We start from the raw sequence: 19,669 nt of genomic DNA, 5'->3' as shown, positions 1-19,669 counted from the left end.
TATTCATTTCAATACAAGTTGCTCTGTGGCGTTTTGAAGCATGCGAAAGTAGGTGAATCCAGGTGCATTGTGTGGGAAAGTGACACATCTGGATGTGCCAACTTTTGTTACGTCGAGACGTAATTACGTCACGACCGCCACAAACGTCAAACGACGTCCATTGAACCCTATTGTAGACCCCAGCGGCGCGCTCTTATGCTTGTGCATGTTCACCCCGCCTGCTGTTCCAGCTTTGGCCAGTAGGGGCCGGCTGCTTCAACTTTCTACCGTGGTTCTGGGGGCTTGGTGTCGCCCGCCTCCTTGCTCTGGCCTGATACAGCCATCAGTCCTTAACAGTGATGGAAGAGAAGTACTCACCTGTTTTACGTATCAATACTGCAATCTAGATATACTCTGTTGCAAGTAAAAGTCCCGCATTCAAAATGTACCTGTGTAAAAGTATTCAAGTTCATTTCAAAATGTATCCACCTGTTTCCGCGAGAATTTACTGTAGCATTATTTGCGGGACACTTCCGGTTAACAGCAGACATGCAAGCTCACGTCGCGACGCAGATGCAACCGCTGTGAGCTTGTAGATCACTCTCGGCTGCGGCGCCGGAAGCTGCCTGCACATTCTGCGCAATGCACGATGGGATGTTGGAAAGTTGTGGATAAAACAAATCTTTATCTATAAGTGGTTAATGTGTGATTGTAATGAAAAAGTAACTGGTAGCTAAGTCTTCAAATAATTGTAGTGGAGTAAAATTTACGATATTTGCAGTAGAAGTGAAAAACGGAAAACTGTCAATACTCCAGTAAAGTAAAAAAGACCTTTAAAATTGCACTTAAGTACAGTAAATGTATAAACCATCAACACGTTGACAGTTGAGAGCTGTTTTAAGCTCTTCTTTTCTTTTTAAAACGGGATTCATTTTGACGAGTGACGGGGTTCTGTTTTGGAGAATCCAATCGCTGTTTCCTCCTGATGAACACGTGTGTCTCTCTGTCAGCGTCTCGCGGACAGATGCATGCATGAACGTTACACAGACATTGGTGTCGGGCTGAGCCTTCAGAAATGTGTGACCGCATCGCCTATATTTGCATGTGTGATGTTACACAGACATCGGCGTCTGGGGCTTTGGCTTTTGGTGTGACGCGCGGGTTGATTTTCTTTATTTTTATTTTGATCGGTCACCATTAACCGTTATTGCTTACCGGTAACCAAATTCCTAGCGGTTAAACGGTAACGGTTAACTGTTGGCGATCCCTACTGACAGCGCATTGTGGTTTAGAGCTCTGTTCCTGACAATCTTTGCTGCATGTCTCTCCCCATCTTTCTCTATCCCTGTTTCCTGACCATCTCCACTGTACAACATCAGTTAAAGACAGAAAAGTGGGCACAGTGGCTCAGTCGGTAGTGCTGTCGCCTCACAGCTAGAAGGTCCTGGATTCGATTGCTGCCGGGGACGCTGTGGGCATGTTCTCTCCTCTGTGTCATCAGTGGTCATACCCTAGGTGGGGTTGGTGAAAGGGCCTTTCTGTGTGGAGTTTGCATGTTCTCCCCGTGTCTCCTAGGGTAGTAGGTACCCTCCCAAAAAACTTGCAGTAATCCTGGTCTTTATACTGCCTCGCCCTGGCCAGCCGGCCGCCTGATGGAGGGGAAAGGAACTGGTTGAAATAACGTGTTCCTTCCACATGCTACGTACAACCGGGGAAACTCCCCCCCTGTCAGGTGAAAGCGACTTGGACTCCTCATGCATAGAAGGAAGCATGAGGTCAGTCCGTTGTCTCCCCAGGTTGGCAGAGGAAGTGTAGCGCCCAGGATTACATTAGACAATTGACACCGGGTGAAAAATGGGTTACAAAATCATGGGATAAAAAATGTAATTTAAAAAGACAGAAAATAAATAAAAATAAGAAATAATAAAAAAAGGTTGAGTTCAATAATATGTTTTGTTTTTTTGTCGCATTACTGAGACAATAATTTGATTACAATAAATCTACCACCATTAATTCCAGATGGGGACCCAAATGCATTTGGGTATCAATGGGGGCAAATTTACTATAATACATTTATTGTCTTAGGAATGTGACAAATACAAAAAAAAATCATTGAACTCAAGTCTCCATGGCATGGGTAATCAATAGAAGAAAAGTCATTTTGGGGGTGAACTACTCCTTTAAAAAGGTCTTGACAGACCGTCCTTCATGCTTAGTCCTGCCTTCAAGTTGTGCTTGTTTCTGTTCGATTGGGTAATATATTGCAGTGGATCTCAAAGTGAGGTCCGGGGACTCCCAGGGGTCCTCATTTTAACCACTTAATCTGTGTTGGCTATTCAAAAATAGCTGATTTTACAGTGCGACGTTGCAAGCTTGTTATCTGCTATGCATTGTACAGTATCCCCCCAAAAAGTCATTTTGAATAATATGCCACGTCAATATGGGGGGTCTTGACATGAGAAGGATTTGAGAACCACTGTTCTATTGGCCGTGGTGTGTTTTGTGTGTGTGTGTGTGTGTGTGTGTGTGTGTGTGTGTGTGTGTGTGTGTGTGTGTGTGTGTGTGTGTGTGTGTGTGTGTGTGTGTGTGTGTGTGTGTGTGTGTGTGTGTGTGTGTGTGTGTGTGTGTGTGTGTGTGTGTGTACTCGCGCACGTGGTGCACGCACGTACGTGCGCGAGTGTCCATGCATCAGGCATGTCAGACGGGCGGGCGGAGGAGAATAACCTGGCGTTGACACTGGCAGCAGACTCAGGAAGGATGACCCCCTCGCTCTATACCATCAATCACTTAGAACGTTGACAGGGGTTTAGGATGTGTGTGTGTGTGTGTGTGTGTGTGTGTGTGTGTGTGTGAAGGGGGGGTGTTGGAAATGTTCCATTAAACAGGCACGTGCCCTGAGTGAGTCCCCGACTGACTCCCCCTCCTCAAACGCGTTAGAAAAATGCTACCAGACCAGCTCTCTTGTGTCTGACTGCAGCGCAGCAGGTTCGATACACTGTGGACGCACATCTTTTACTCTAGTGGTTCTCAACCTGTGGGTCAGGACCCACGGGGGGGGGGGGGGGGTCCTCAAATTATTTTGGGGGGTCCCCGGATGATTAGCTTAATGTGAAACATTATTAACAGTAAACAAACCATCATGAAGTTTAAGTGTATAGAGGGTATCTGCACATTTCTAAAGTGACAATTTAAGGACTTTTGAAACTACATTGCAGTGCACATCATGGGGTGATCACTGCTTGCCTCCAGTGAATTGTTTTATTTTATTTATTTTATTTATTTATTTTGTTTATTTTCTGTTTATTTCGTTGCTGAGTGTGTGTGTGTGTGTGTGTGTGTGTGCGTGCGCGCGCGTGTGCGTGCGTGCGCTGTACATCCAGTCAGAGTGCCTCTTATCAGTGGTTCAATGGTTCTCAAAGTGGGGTCAGGGAACCCCCGGGGTCTTACAGGGGTCCACAGCTACATTTGTTAATACAGTGTCACAATCTTTTTAACAACTTCATCCATATTTTATACGCTGGCTATTCAGAAATAGCAGATATACAAGTTTTTACTTGTATATCTGCTATTTTTGAACATTCCTGAAAGTGTTCTGATTTTTGTTTTAACAAAAATCTTCTCTACCTGGCACAAAACATAAATAAAAAATAAAGAAAGTCTGATTGTGGTCCACAGTCAAATATATTGGAAATTGGGGGTCCTTGACTTGAAAAAGTTTTAGAAGCACCTCATCTCATTCTTGGATTCAAACTCAAAAGCAGCTAAAATAGCAGATTTATTTTTGGTGCTTTAGTTGTACCGCCATCGCCAACTTTATAACATTCTAATTACAGCAGGGGTCTTCAACTTCCCCTTATATTAACCACTTGAACCCCTATATAGTGTCCATATTCGGGGAACTTTAGCCAAAAATAGCAGATCTACAAGCTCACAACGCCTTGCGTTGTGAGCTATTTTCGGCAAAGAGCTTTGGTGTAAAGGGGAAAAAGAGCCGACTAAGTACAGAGTGAAAGGTCAAGTTTATTAAGTATTGACCGTTCAAGTGGTTAAATATCTGAAATTGACATGAATCCAAAATATACTGAGGATTAGTGCTGTCAAACAAGGAAACTATATGGAATCTATGAAAAGGTTGTGGGGGGTCCCTGCTACGTTGAAGACTCCTGAATCTCAGAGTATGTCTTTGGTCAATAGTAGGCTGTTCTACACATATCTACAATATCAGGGCAGCTCCAGCCTCCAGCCAAGAATCAGGTTTGTTTACCAGATAGCGGTCACTCTTTAAGGAGATGTTGTTGTAGCCGGTCAGGTGATCAGCGCGGGCCGGCGGTCTGATCAGTGTCTGTGTATGTCTGTGTGTATTATATCTCTGTGTGTGTTGGCCGTGGACAGGCTCCAGATGTCTGTCTCATTCTCTTCCAGCGGGCCGTGCCAATCTCGCTGCCCTCGGGCGTTGCTGTCCCTGGCCCCGTGCGATTGGCATTGTTCTGTGCGGTCCATTGTGTGTGACCCTGGTATGCCGGGGAAACAGCTGGGCGGACTTTCCAAACTCGGGTCTGCTTTGGCACGGCTATAATGCGGGGCCGGGGCTTTGTGTCTTCTTCGGCTAAAGAACCCACAGCGGCCCCGGCCCAGCCCGGCCCGGCCCGTGCCTTGCTTTGATATAGTGTTGATTTTGGCTGCCCAATTTTCAATTTAGTTTTAGTCATAGTCTTTTGAATAAAAATGTAATGTAGTTTTCGTCATATTTTAGTCATCTAGTTTTAGTCGACTAAATATCATAAGATTTTAGTTGAATAAATCTACATTCACTTTCCCAGCCATGCAAGGTACAGTACCAACCTGCTCCCTGGGAACAGTTAAGCCTGATTTATACTTTGTTGTGTGCCAGGGTTGTGCACCGAAAATATCCTATCGACAAGCTCACAGCGCATTGTAATGTGGCACGTTGTGAGCTTGAAGATTGGTTATTTTCGGGGCATGGTGCACAACCAGAGGCATGGCATGGCATGGTGCAAGAACCAGAAGGTTTGATCCACGGCTCCTCCTGGCTTAGTGTGACGATGTGTCTCAACGAGGATGGTACCTCCTTTTTCTATTTCCACACAACTCCTCTAAGGTATATTAATGACACAGTTCAATATTGAAAACGGGTGGTCTTGGTCTTCTCGTCTTCTTGTTCGGCAGAATATCATGTGTACACATACAGTACAGTATGTTGGTGACGGCTTGTGTCCTGGCTGTGGTGTATGTGTTTGGTGTAACCCTTCCCCTCCTGACACGCACGCGGGCCCGCCAGGCCTCCGCACACACAGGAAGTGACTCAGTATTGACTGGTTCTCCACTTCCTCCACGCTGATTCTCCTCTGCTCGTCTCAGGATGTTTACCTCGCTCCTCCCCTCCTCCTCCTCCTCCTCTTTCACCTCCTCCTCCCTCTGCTCCTTGGCCAGATGATCTCATCTCACCCTAGCTCTGGTCCAGAGTGTCAGCTGCACTGACGCTCTGACAGACCCGTCGCTAAATGACTAGACCGAGATTTCTCTGTCTCGATTTCTTTTACTCTGTAAAATACATTATTTTTGTCTTGAAATAAAACACACCCACCTCGAGCCACCCAGCGGCCAACGCAGACACAACGGTTCACAACCCGGAAATAAGCTGCGGTCGAGTTGGATGCGTTTTATTTCATGACCAAAATAATGTATTTCATAGAGTGAATGGGGTTGCTGAGAGGTTTCCCACCGCGGAGAATAGACTTTGAACAACGCATAACTACCTTTGGTTTGGTGAGTAGTGAAGTAGTTTAGTTTATTTTGACTCAAGTTGAGCGCTCGTAGGGGCTGAGAAATCCCGGTCTAGTAATTTAGCGACAGGTCTGTCAGAGCGTCAGTGCAGCTGACGCTCTGGACCAGAGCTAATCTCACCCCCTCTCTCAGTGCAAGTTCCTCTATCTTGACCTGACCTGGCCTGACCTGGGCCTACCCCTGTCCCGGTTTCGCTTACTTCTTCCGCGGTTTAGCTCACATCACCAGTTTAGACAGAGTGATGCTCAGTTTACTCATTGACTCGCTGAATATTCTGCATCGCTCCGATCCACCCACGGGAGCATTTCAAAAGACGCCCACAGGTGTGCTAAAATTGGAAAATAATCCTTGTCCGTATTAGCGAGCATCCATTTGAAAGATAAAGGCTTCCGTGTAAACCTTGTGTCCAGCCTTACATGAAAGCCTCCAGATCCTGTCTGTCAGTCACGCTTCTGAGTCTGTCACTCTTCTTCTGTCACTTTTCTGAGTCTTGTCACTCTTCTGACATCACAATGACATCACAATATAGCTGACCTTTTCTGACATCACAATGATGTTACAAATTAATTCCGTCCTTGTCCCTTTTATGCCCATATATGGAGACCCCTGATGTCATCAATATCATCCCAGCTCAACAGAAGGATATAGCTGACCTGTTCTGACATCACAATGATGATACATATCGTGATCGTGAGGTTGCACTGTAGGCAATACGCAGCCCTATTAAGTGTGAGGGCCGTGTAACAGCAGCCCGAACCACCTCCTCCAGTCTCGGCAGATGTACAAGGTGTACCAGATTGGTCAAAATAACATTGGATTCATGAAAATAAGTTCCAGATTGCAGATTTAATTGAAGCATAAAGCAGGCTGTGCACTTGTCAACTGTTTTAGATTCCAGTAAGGAAACGGTATCAGACTCCCTATTGAAGCCATTGTAGTGGTTTTGGTCCTCATGTTTTATTGTGTTGTGTTCCTCTCAGGGGAGGTACAGAGAGAGGCTTGATGTTTGAACTACTGATTCAGAATGCTCCCTTCTCCAAGCAGAGATGGAAGTGGCTGTTAGAGTGTGTGTGTGTGTGTGTGTGTGTGTGTGTGTGTGTGTGTGTGTGTGTGTGTGTGTGTGTGTGTGTGTGTGTGTGTGCGTGCGCGTGCGCGTGCGCGTGCGGCGTGTGCGTGTGTGCGTGCGCGCGTGTGTGTTTTGGTTGGTGTTGTAGAAGTGTTAGTGCATGTAGGGAAGGCAAACAGATGATCTATTCATGTGTTTATCTCATTCTCTTTGTCACTGTTTCTTTTCAAGATAACATTTTTATAAAGGAGAGTGATCCCACCACCACACACACTTAACTTATATTCTTTGTTCAGTTACAATAAGTTTTCCTCTTGCAAACCTGCAAGAGGAAAATAGCCTTTATTCACTTACTGTATGTTTGGGAAACCCACTGCTTCCCAAACAGTGGGTCGGGACCCATACAGTATGTGGGCAAAAAGTCCTCCAAAATTCGAAATGTTTCATAATAACAAATTATGAAACATTAACTCATTTGCTGCTATTTAACAATACCTTCGTACTCTCATATGCCCCTGTCTCCATAGACTTCCATGTAATTCATAGTGCACGGATCATGCACACCCATGCCTAGATAATGCACCACGTGTGTCCACATTGCTCACAGCTTTCAAACAAAAAAATCCGAATGGAAATCCGTTCAGGCATTCATGAGATAGCAGCCATTATGTTTTCCTAAAATGTAAACAAAGATGGCTGCCATGTTTGAAAGATGGGGTTGCTATGGGGGTTAAACATGCAATTTCGCGATTGCTATCATGCCTACTTTTTTTTTTTTCGGGCTCCTCGGCCATAGCAGCAAATGAGTTAAGATTAAGAAGTGACAATATCAGATCTACAAGCTGTGAGCTAAAGATGATTACTGGTATTTAGTAAACTCCAGACAGTGTGTGGGATCGCTACCTTTATTACGTACTTGTTATCAACATGAGGTGTGCATCGGGCCTTTTAGTCGAGATAAAATGTTATTGCCGTGGTTATAAATATATGTATTTATCCGTCAAGCACCTCGGTTCCCGTGTTAACTGATCTCTCCACTCTCCTCTATTCTCCAGTTCCCCGAGTGTGGCTTCTTCGGAATGTACGACAAGATCCTGCTGTTCCGCCATGACCTGAACTCTGACAACATCCTGCAGAGGCTGACCTCAGCCGAGGACATCCATGAAGGAGATCTCATCGAGGTGGTCCTCTCCGGTACGTAAACCTTGCTCTGACTGGGTCTCGTCACTGTGTTTGTGTTTACTCTGTTCTTTCGCTTCAGAGGAATACACGCATCGCCCACACACAATGTCTTCTCCACCTGCAGTTAACCCCAACCCTATAGTGTCTCTTATCGTGGTCATTTCATAAGAGGCCTGTATAAGAGGCCTGTAACAGTACAAAGGCAGGGCCTTTAGCCAATGAGGGAGCAGCGTTCTTGATGACATCACCACCAACAAGTGCGACCTGATATAAATAACACCCACATGAAATCTTTTGTTGTTTTTGAAGAAGTAAGTATGTTCTCCCAAATCTTTAGTAAGGCTATTCTCCTCAAAAGTGTCCGACAGTACAAAGGCAGTACAATGGCCTTTAGCCAATGAGGGAGCAGCGTTCTTGGTGACATCACCACCAACAAGTGCACCTTGATATGAATAACAACAACACCCACGTGAAATCTTTTGCAGTTTTTGAAATATTTAACTTTAAGCCAATGTAGATCTCATGCCCATGCATGGTGTTCCATGCGAGCCCACACTGTTTCGTAGGAACAGTATTTCTAGTTATGATACTAATGTCCATCCCACTAGTCCATGGGCAAAAGTGGCAGACATTTCTGCAAAGACTTTATTCAGATTGTCGATGAACTTCGACCCATGGCCTTCATCTAAGCACCTGCCTGTATATCTACACACAGATGTTTAACAGTTAATCAAACTTTAATCAATCATTAACCCATTTAGACTTGAGGCCGAGTCTAAAAACACCTTCCAAGCTTTCTGAAAAACTTCAAATATGTATTCAAAGATTTAAAACAATATATATGTTGCTTTATACTGTAAGCAACAACTACCCCAAAAGGGGTTCACGGACTGAAAGGTATAGTTACGTACGTACACAGTATAGGGGTTCCCGGACTAAATGGGTAAAAAAACATATTTGGATAAAATAATCGATTATAGCATAAATGGACCACGAAGACTGTGGCAACTGCAACCCTATGTAGGTCATGTAATCATAGGCTCATGTTTTAAAATATTTTTACCAAATACTCAAACATCATTTTGATATGAAGAAAATATGTTTTTTACTCGTGGAACCTTTGTTGTCTATTTTGAACGCATCCACCTGTTGTGTGTCGCTGCTCGGTCACATGTTGTTTTAACACCTACATACTGTAAGATCGGGGTTTCCTTTCCGTCGAGCCCGGGTCACCTTTTGTAGCCGTGACACACAGGTGCTCTGTTTCCTTTGACGTTTCCTGCTGTGAATGATCTAGCTTCCTGTACGACGCTAAACCTTAACAAATGCTTCACAATGTCTGTTGTGTTGTGGTGTGGTGGTGTTGTTGTGGTGTTACATCTCCATTGGAAAACACCAAACGCCACCTGTGTGTGCAGAATAAAATCCCCTGCCCTCTCTGGGGGGGAGAGTATTGTTTGGGAGTGGGGAGAGGGTGTAGGATCGCCACTCCAGCCCTTCCTACGGAACTCGCCTGTCGGCTCGTTCTTGCGAAAAGGTTGTCGTACCGTAATAATGCACACCCTCTCGTGTAATATTGCTTAATTGTGGCCCTCTGAAGAGAAGGTGGAAATATAGTGGCCCTCGCCATCATCAAAGTTGCCCACCCCTGCTGTAGAACGTCAGTCTGTCAAGCAGTCCTCATCTAACCCTCATCTCAGCCCCTGCATGAAGAAAGTGTGCACGTGTGACATCTCTGCAGCTTGACATGTGTTTTACAGAACGCAGGCCCTGACGATGATGACTCCTCCAAGCCTTTCATTTGGGGTTGAGAGAAAATATGAACCTTTTCCGCCCCGCAATTTGTCTCCTGTCATCTTCGCTAGGGTTTTCCTCTCCTCTCTGACCAACCTGTTGTTGTGTCCTGCGGGCGGAGCGATAGAGTCAACAGTCTGAATATCGTCTCTATAGTCGGGTGGAACCCTCGTATGTACCAAAACTGTTACTTTTCAGGATTCAAATTCTTCTAAAAATATGAAGAATATGAAGAATGGAGATAAGCAGTGTTGATTTCGTCGACTAAAACTATGACGAAAAATGTTTGTCGGCTGCGTTTTTTCACTGACGAAAACGATATAAAAATGAAATAAAAAGTAAGCTTTGATGACTAAAACTAAGACTAAATATATTGGCAATTTCGTCAACAAAATAAAAACTAGACTAAAACGTTATAGGGAGGGACTAGTGGAGAAGAGTCATTTTATGTTTGGTTGCTCTCAGGTGCCGATCTACAAGCTCCACAACGTGTCGCAGCGCGACACGTTGTGAGCTTGTAGATCTGCTATTTTCAGCACGCAACCAAGTGTAAAATCAGTCATTATGATGCCATCAAGGCCTGCCAAAATTTTAGTTGACTAAATCAACTGTAGATTTAGTCAACTAAAAACGTATGATATTTAGGCGACTAAACTTTTCAGGTGACTAAATTATGAGTAAATTAAATTACATTTTATTCAAAAGACTATGACTAAAAACTAAACCAAAATGTGCTGTCAAAAACAACATTGGAGATAAGAGGTTTCTGGCCGACAGCGACGGTATCTCCCTCGCTGCTAGGCGCTTATTCTTGGCCCCGGGCTCAAAGAGGACGGCTTGTTTTTCCTGCAGTAAGTGATTGTAGTGGCCCCGCAGAGTGTAAACACGCATGTGAAGGGCGCGCCAGGTTCCCCCGGACGCAGCCTGGACTCTGGTACGGGGCCATCTCGGCCCGGGGGGGGGGGGGGGTGGACCTGAGGTTTTGGCCCCCCCAGCCAACGGTTTCTGTTTTTCACTCACTCTTTTCCCAGCCTCGGCAGTTTCCACAAGACCCTACGCAGTGTGTGAAATAAATATTTGATGTTTGACAGAGATGTGTCAAGGCTGACAGTGCTGTCAAACATTACTGGGCTGCCTATCTAGTGGGAACCAATCGCCAAAAAAAAGGGGGAAAGCGCCCACACCCTAGGTGGGGTTGGCGAAAGGGCCTTTCTGTGTGGAGTTTGCATGTTCTCCCCGTGTCTCCGAGGGTAGGTACCCCCACAAAAACATGCAGTAATCCTGGTCTCTATAATGCCTCCCCCTGGCCAGCCGGGGCGCCTGATGGAGGGGAATGGAAATGGTCGGAATAACGTGTTCCTTCTACGCGCTATGTCCATCTGGGAAAGCTCCCCCTGTCAGGTGATAAGAAGTGGCTCACTCCTCGTGCACTGAAGGAAGCATGCACTCAGTTCGGGACCCTCTCCAGGTTGGCAGAGAGAGAGCAAAGTCCAGGATTACAGCTTAGGCAATTGGCACTGGGTGAAAAATGGGTTACAAAATCGTGGGATAAAAATATATAAAAAAAAAGAAAGAAAAAAAACCTCAACACGTTGTAACGAGAGCTTCCGACCGATTCAGCTGCAGAGCTCTGAATCTGTGTTGAGAGATTACTGGGGCACTGATGTCCTGGTGGTTTAGGCATATACCACTATTGGCTCTAATGTAGCCTGACAGCGAGTGCAGGTTTGATTCCCTACAATCCCGAGCCAGACATCCTTTTCTGCGTGACACTCCCCTGTTCCCGGTCACTCCCCACACTACCATGAAAATAAAGGCAGAACACTGACTCCACAAATATGTAAGTTACTGTATGGCAGTAGTTGTCTATAGGATAGTACTCCGGGGTCCTTGAGGGGGGTTCTAGCTTGGGGTGCCCCAACAAAATGAGTTAATATAGCATCAAAATCACAGTTTAACCACTAACCTTACTGTATTGCATAAATCTTGGATGGATAGGTAAATGCATTTAGATGTATATAGCGCCTTTATCCAAGGCGCTTTTTACATTCATTCACCCATTCACCCACATTCGTACATCGATGTGGTGGAGGAAACCAGGCAAGGCACCAACCTGCTCATCGGGAGCAATCAGGAGTTCAGTAACTTGCTTAAGGACACTTAGACAAACTCTGGGGGAGACCCGGGATCAAACAGCGCTCTACCTCCAGAGCCACTGCCGGAGGACCCCTGGCACAACATATCTTCAGATGGCGGTCCAGCGGCCAACTACTTATGTACATATTATATTGGGGGGGTCCTTGACATGGAAACAAGGTTCTGAGAAGCACTGCTGTATGGCTTAGAGATGGGGAGGACACGTGGCGATCTCAAAGCAAACAAGACGCACATTGATTTGCTTGGTTGGTTTGTGTGAAAAACAGCTCGTTACAGGCTGGATGTTTGGCATTGTTTCGACGCAAATTAGCACGACAGCCATTACATAAAAGTGGAATTGCTGAGAGGCAGCCAGTAGTTAACAACAGACATGTTGACAACACTGATGGATGAATGCCTTCTTTCATGTGTCTGTGCCAGGGAGATGTGTTGCTTCCCCCCCCCCAACCCCACCCCAGTGGCGTCAGTTCAGCAAAAGCTAGGGTATGGCAAAGATGGGAGTCCTCATGGAAAAGAGGCATTACATTTTGTATAACACGGTTCTATTGTGAAAATAGCAGATCTACATGCTCACAACGCCTCGCAGCGCGGGGCGTTGTGCATGAAGATCGGCTATTTTCACAATCGGCTATTTTCACAATGTCTGAAAAAACACAGGTTTCTAGGGTTTCTCGGGCTGGATATGGCAGCCTGGAATGGTTGTTCAAGTGCAGCTAAACTTGGCATGTTAGTAAACTTGCCACAATTAACAATAATGCATTGCACCTGCGCAGCTGACCTGCGGAACCTGGGAATATACCATTTTGTCAAGATGGGGAGAATAAAAGTGTGGAGAATATAATTCTAATACCTTGTTAAAGTGACCATTATGTTAAATTTTGCAGTTAAAAATTGTAGTTATTTTACGGTAGTTTAATAACATAATAACAGATAGACAAAGAGACATTCATGGATTTATATGTAAAAGTAACTTGTATTGTCCCCCTGGACCCAGGGTATGGCAGCTGCATACCCCTGCCATACCCAATTGACGCCCCTGCCCCACCCCCAGAGTCATGTGATTCATTTGACTTCGGTGTCCACCCTTTGAAGTGGGTTCCAAAACGGCTGCCTCCTTCAGCCCACAGTTATCGTGTTTTCCTGAATCCAGTGAAATATGTTACCCAGCATTCTTAATCATGAATGATGTCACATACACGTTGCTGTCGGGCAGAAACGTCTTATCTCCATATTTTAAATGTTTGTGGGTTTTGTTCTTCTCACACTAGTAAGACGCCTCAGGGCCAGTGATGTATATCGGACCAGTTACCCATATATGGAGACCCCTGCATGATAGTCCACAATGTTACACAGTATGTCAAAACATGCCCATATATGGGCATTACCAAATATGGGCATTCCCAGATATGTCCTTAACTCATTTGCTGCTATTTTAAACATAGGCTGAACTGTTTTCCTGCCAAATTGCCCTTACCTTTTAACGTGGGCACGCCCACGCATCGTGCACGACTCATCTAGTAGACGTGTAGACTCGGTGACAGCTTTCGAAAAAAAAAAAAAAAACCATTGAAATAGACATATCCGTTGCCATGCTGTATCCCTGCTGTATCCGCCAGTGTTTACATAAAAAACATTGGAAACAGCCAGCTGTGCGCTATGGTAACACGTGGACACGTTCGCGCACATAGCAGACGATATGTGTGATTGGACCTCAGACCGGATATGGAAACCTAGATCCGGTCCCAACCGGAAATACGACCGGATACAGTTAGGAGGCGGGCCTAAAGAGCCAGAATCGGCTATAATCAGTGCCCATACTTTCAATCGTTTCATAAGGATTAAAGCTAATTAAATCTTCGGGCTCCTCGGGCATCGCAGAGTGGTACAGCGGGAAATCTCTGGTTTCGACGGGGATCGCAGGAAATGAGTTAATATTGATGACATTGGGACAGGGATCTCCATATATGGGCATAAAACGTACGTTAATTAGTAAAGACAAGCAGGGCCTTGGCGAGTTAGGGCCTGGGTTTTGACGCCTGGGGATCTCCAGTATATGGGCACCAGTAAGACTCTCTAATCGGGAGGTAAGCGACAGTCAGGTCACATGTAAAAGAGGGCTGTAAGTGGCATTGGTTCCTGAGTGTAGGGGGATGTGTGTGGCAAATGTATTGCATTGTTTGGGCCAGAGAATGTGTGGTTTAGCAGTGACATGGTTGTGTTTCTGTCGGCAGAGATATGTCATTATGTAGGTGGTGCAAATGTGTAACATAGGTGTTGTGTTGAAATATGACAAGCACAGATTATGTTGTGGGGAGCACAGTGGCTGAGTGATGAAAAAGCAGACAGGCGTATTCATTTACAGTAGATGGCGTTTATTGTAGAAGAGTCAGCTTGACAGTGAGATACGATGACATCACAGAGTCCACAGCTGATGATGTGGCGTGATGTCATACAATACACAAACAAGCCCTATATAAAGGGGCAATTCTCACCAGGGAAGAGAGCATTCCTCGACTCAGACCTTATTGCCAGGATCAACTAAGCTTATAGCTTATCATCACATCCAACCATCTTAAGATACTCAGCTAGTGCTCCCAGCAAGACTTCAGATCCTCTCATACGATTCAAGGCATCTCGGTTAAGTTCTTACCGGACACCACTGCGACTCCTTGCCTGCCAATCCACAACCTCCACCTCTCACGTCATACGGGCAGCCATAGTTACACCTGGAATGTTGAATCTCCATATATGGAGATAACCTACGCATCACACAAAGTCTGACCTCACCAGCCCATACTTGGGCATGGACGACTTATATCTCCATATACGGAGATGGCCATATATGGAGATACGATGACATCACAGAGTCCACAGCTGATGATGTGGCGTGATGTCATACAATACACAAACAAGCCCTATATAAAGGGGCAATGGAAAAGTGTGACATGACGGACAGACAGACAGACAGACAGACAGACTGACTGACTGACAGACAGCCGGTGGAGGTTTTGGTAGTAAATGCGACCTGACGGTCGCAATAAGGGATCTGGGAATGCCCATACTGTATATGGATATTTTATTTTATTTAATCTTACTATAATCCATATACATATATGGATTAATATTAACGTTTTCGGGGAAGGTAGGGTGTAAATCAGAGTTAAAGCAGGCTCTTGGGCCAGTTCGGGCCTGGGATTGATGACATCAGACAGAAATCTCCATATATGGGCATAAAAGGGATTTTGTTTCTGGGAATGCCCATATATGGACTTTTTATTCATTAATAATAATATGTATCCATATACATACAATATATTTTATGCCCATACATGGAGATCCCTTTCTGAACCAGCCACACATATATGGGCCATGTCTTGGCCATCTGGCCAGTGATATATATCGATGACATCAGAGATCGTCATATATGGGCATAAAAGGGAATCTGGGGACATAGAAAGGTTTTCATATATGTGGATTTTAGGACGCTTATTGCTAGATAGGTTGTATTTAGTGACTAAACTGTACAATAAATACCATAGCTCACTTTGCGTACATTGTGAAACATCAAGCCATAAAACAGGATACTCGTAGGTAGTATGACTCCTGTCGGTCCAGCATTTCCCTTGCTGCAATGACGTGAAACCATGTCCAGTTATAGGAAATTGCTGCATGACAAGTAAAAATCACACCCAATGTGAAGTGAGTGGTGGTCGTGCTTGCATAACGTCTTCAATTGGTAATTGGTGATGTAATACAGGCTACACACACGTACATCGCTATGGCAAAACACTGAGGAAAACACATTGCTATGGCAAAACGCTGAGGAAAAAGACTAGGATATAAGTCTAGGATGTAATTGGTGATGTAATATGGCTACACACACACACACACACACACACACACACACACACACACACACATATTGCTATGGCAAAACGCTGAGGAAAACACATTGCTATGGCAAAACGCTGAGGAAAAGTGGCTACAGATAGTGGCTACAGATAATTGGTGATGTAATGTGATGTAATATGGCTACGCACACACACGTATTGCTATGGCAAAACGCTGAGGAAAACACATTGCTATGGCAAAACGTTGAGGAATAGTGGCTACAGACACACGCACAGCCACTCTTAGGAGCGGTTTACCACCGATCAGAAATGTCCCTGTCAAGGATTACTAATCTTCCTCCAGTGAGGCTGCTAGCCTCCATGCACCACAGGCAGGTCTTGGTCCACTCCATCTCTCCTGTGTCTGTGGCCACAAGGTGTATGATTCAGGGCAAATACAGAAGGCCGGGTCAGACCAAAGACACCACCACTCCTCCTTGGAAGATCAAAGTAGACTTTGCAAAAGGCTTGGCAGGTGTAAAGAAGAATTTTACCCTGTTGAAAAAAGAGTTTTTAGATCCATGGATGGGTCCAGAGGGGAAACCACTTACTGAACATATACTTGAACAGACTCTGGTATCGTGGGAATTCAGAGGACCAGAGAGCCTGGAGCGGTGGACGGTGTCCTCAGACCGTGAGATAGGAGGCCAGAGTGAAGCCTACTTTACCCATTTAGAACGGGTACACATTTTGTGTATCATTATTTTATGATTTAACTATTGAAAAATAGCAGATATACAAGCTCACAGCGCGGCACTGAGTGCCGCGCTGCGAGCTTGTAGATCTGCTATTTTTGAAAAATCGTGAACATTTGAATTTTGACCTGATTTTTTGAAAAAAAAACTATGTTTCTATGTCAGCAATCTGACCAGCCATCGTCAAAGAAAAGATCCTTTTCACGTAAATGGAGCTCAGTTAGTCTGTTCTTGAGAGACTACTATGTCAGTGGTTCTCATACCTTTTCATGTGAAGGACCCCCAAAATGATATGTATTTGGCCACGGACCCCCATCTCAAAATATCTAGTTCCAGGGACCACCCAGAAGCAAAATGTTATTTACAAATGTTCGCTTTGAAAATACATATATTCAAAGATTTGCACACATTTTCAGGACTTTTTCAAAAATAGCAGATCTACAAGCTCGCAGCGCGGCACTCGGTGCCGCGCTGTGAGCTTGTATATCTGCTATTTTTCACTGGTTAAAGCTTTCAATAATTCTAGGCCCTAAATGGGTTAAAACTTGGAAGGAACAACAGTACCTGTTTTTTTCTATGGGACTCTGTGCTCTGCTCCTCCAAGGGATGGAGAAACACGCTACAGTGGATACTGTACGATGCGCTCCAAGCAGCCACTGGCTTCGTTTGACAGGAGGAAGCACTATGATTGGACCACATTCAACACACTGCGTTTACGAGTGCGTGGTGACGGCCGCCCGTGGATGATCAATATTGCAGCAGAAAGCTACTTTTCCCACCAGAAAGATGACGTGTACAGTTACTTCTTGTATACCAGAGGAGGACCCTACTGGCAAGACGTCAAGATACCATTCTCCAAGTTCTTCCTGGCACATCGTGGAAGATATCAAATCCAAATGTCCTAGAGAGTTTTTCAAAACATTGTCTAGAATGTTTTGTCTATACCACCAACACGGTTTTGTTGCTAAGCCACTGTAAGTGATAGTGGACATTTACATGAATGTAACTGGATAATCTTTGAAGAGTTGTATACAAGAATATTGGCATCTGTACATCCATTACTCCCCTGGAAAATATTGGGAATAAATAAATTGGGAAAATAGTGATAAAATCAAACATTTATTAAGCTGCATTCAAAATATAAACCATAACAGTAAGTACCACTAAAATACTTTTAGATTTAACAACACAATGGCAACAATACAACCAATCTACAGTATACAAGACTATTTATAAAACAAATAAGAACAAAACATTACAAAAATAAATGTGCAAAAGGGATTCTGGGGATGTGGTAGAAATATTTATAGAGTAACAAATGTGTGTATATAGCCTACTTGTTTTCCTTCCATTCAATCTCATTGAATGAACGGTCAACCAGCCTTCAAAGCACATGCTAATTCAACTCAACTGTCAATCTAACAGCTGAGTTCTCTCCCCCATCAATGCTTGCTCTCTCACTCTGTCAGCAAATCTGTGCCGTGTGTAACTATTTGTATGTTGTCTTTATCTTTAGTACAGATCCTTATAAGAACATGTTTAGAATAGCATCTCTGTCAGAATGGACTATAAGAACTGTATGATAATGGAACAGGGGAAGTCTTCTGCCCGACAGGGCAAAGCTCTGGCCAGCAGGCCAGAGCTCTCTGATGCTGATAATGCTGTTTCTCTGATGCTGAATCTTCTTCAATAAATGGTTGACTTCACCCTGACTGGATATTAATATTTTTCTATCATAATTGGCGTCCCTGGGTGGGCCAATATTTCATCTTTACCATAGATGGATACTTGGTCAAAAGAACTCTGGGGTGAAGGAACTTTTTTGGAAAGGAGATTTTTGAAAGCAGACCTAAAGCAGGTCCACCACCATGGAGAACAAAGAGGAGACCACTACAGAAGCAACTTGCAAGCTATGCAAAACCAGCAAGAACTGACTTTCAGCAGATCTACAAGGTCGAGACCTCACAGATTAACAATAATCTTGTGATGACTGCAGCCTGTGGTGACAAGGAGGGCAGATTGCTATTCACCAACATGGAGAGCAAGTCGGGCACCAAGAAACAACACAGACTGACAGCGGAGGTGACGAAATCGACACCACGTCGAACACCAACAGACTTTTGCCACAGTAGGAGGAGACCAAGCCAAGGAGACACATGCTGTGTGGCACATCAGAGAGCCACTGAACTGGAGGCCCCACCAGCCCAGTCGAGATCTCTGAAGCAAAGACATTAACTGCCACATGCCATAAGCCAAATGAAGATGGGAGGAACGGAGAGACGCCATGAAGACTACAACAACTATGTGTTTGATATTAAGCTGAGTCATTTATATAGGAATAATATTAGCTAAAAGTTGATATCTAAAATATGAGTCAACAAGGCATTTGCCACTAATGTGAGAATATTTGGTTTTATGGTCTAAACTCTGGTATTCCAACAATTGCAGAGTTGTCGGGCAGCTCCGGACTAGGATAGAAATAGAATATTACCGTAACCAGACGAAAGATATTCTCTAGGACGGGAGTGCATGCGGGCTCTTGATTTTGTAAAACAGAGTTTCAAAGTACAAACAAATATAGATTCACATTTACTAAAATTCTAGCTCTCTTATATTTCAGTGTAAACAAGCAAGCCAGTTGGTAATGTTATAAAACATAACATAAGATACCAAGAACAAGTCAAGTTTGACTGAATGTAGGACTGTTAAATTCTAGAAATGTTTCTGTTGAAAACACTTGTACGTGAGGACTAAATTCCATGTTTCAAGATTCCATGTAGCGAATTGTACTATTGCAATTCCACGTGATGTTATGTTTACAACCCTTAAGAACGAGAGAAACCTCTCAAACCCAAACAAGCAGATCTACTATTCTGTAAGGTATAGCTCAACATATAATTGTCTGAAATGTCTATTGATTTGGCACTCTATAAATATCCTGTTGTATGTAAATGAATAGATTCATTCACAAAAAAAAAGGATGGAATGTGGTAGAAATATTTATAGAGTAACAAATGTGTGTATATAGCCTACTTGTTTTCCTTCCATTCAATCTCATTGAATGAACGGTCAACCAGCCTTCAAAGCACATGCTAATTCAA

General features: G+C 44.2%; 1 protein-coding gene and 1 pseudogene across 2 annotated transcripts in view; both read left to right on the top strand.

Moving 5' to 3' along the window:
- Positions 1-19,669, top strand: part of prkd3 (protein kinase D3) — a 149,554-nt gene that overhangs the window by 57,185 nt on the left and 72,700 nt on the right. The window contains exon 3 of the mRNA XM_080751343.1: positions 7,906-8,044. Within this exon, the coding sequence (XP_080607469.1) occupies positions 7,906-8,044 (139 nt within the window). The remainder of the gene's footprint in view (positions 1-7,905; positions 8,045-19,669) is intronic.
- LOC308305437 (complex I intermediate-associated protein 30, mitochondrial-like) lies at positions 16,144-17,473 on the top strand (annotated as a pseudogene). The gene is made up of 2 exons: positions 16,144-16,536; positions 17,107-17,473. The product of its transcript is annotated as a complex I intermediate-associated protein 30, mitochondrial-like (transcript).

The sequence above is a fragment of the Nannobrachium achirus genome (assembly GCF_963921795.1).
Source record: "Nannobrachium achirus genome assembly, chromosome: 20".
In the NCBI taxonomy this organism is placed as follows: Eukaryota; Metazoa; Chordata; class Actinopteri; order Myctophiformes; family Myctophidae; genus Nannobrachium; species Nannobrachium achirus.
The sequence above is the reverse complement of the archived record's forward strand: the minus strand, read 5'-3'. Positions and strand labels throughout refer to the sequence as shown.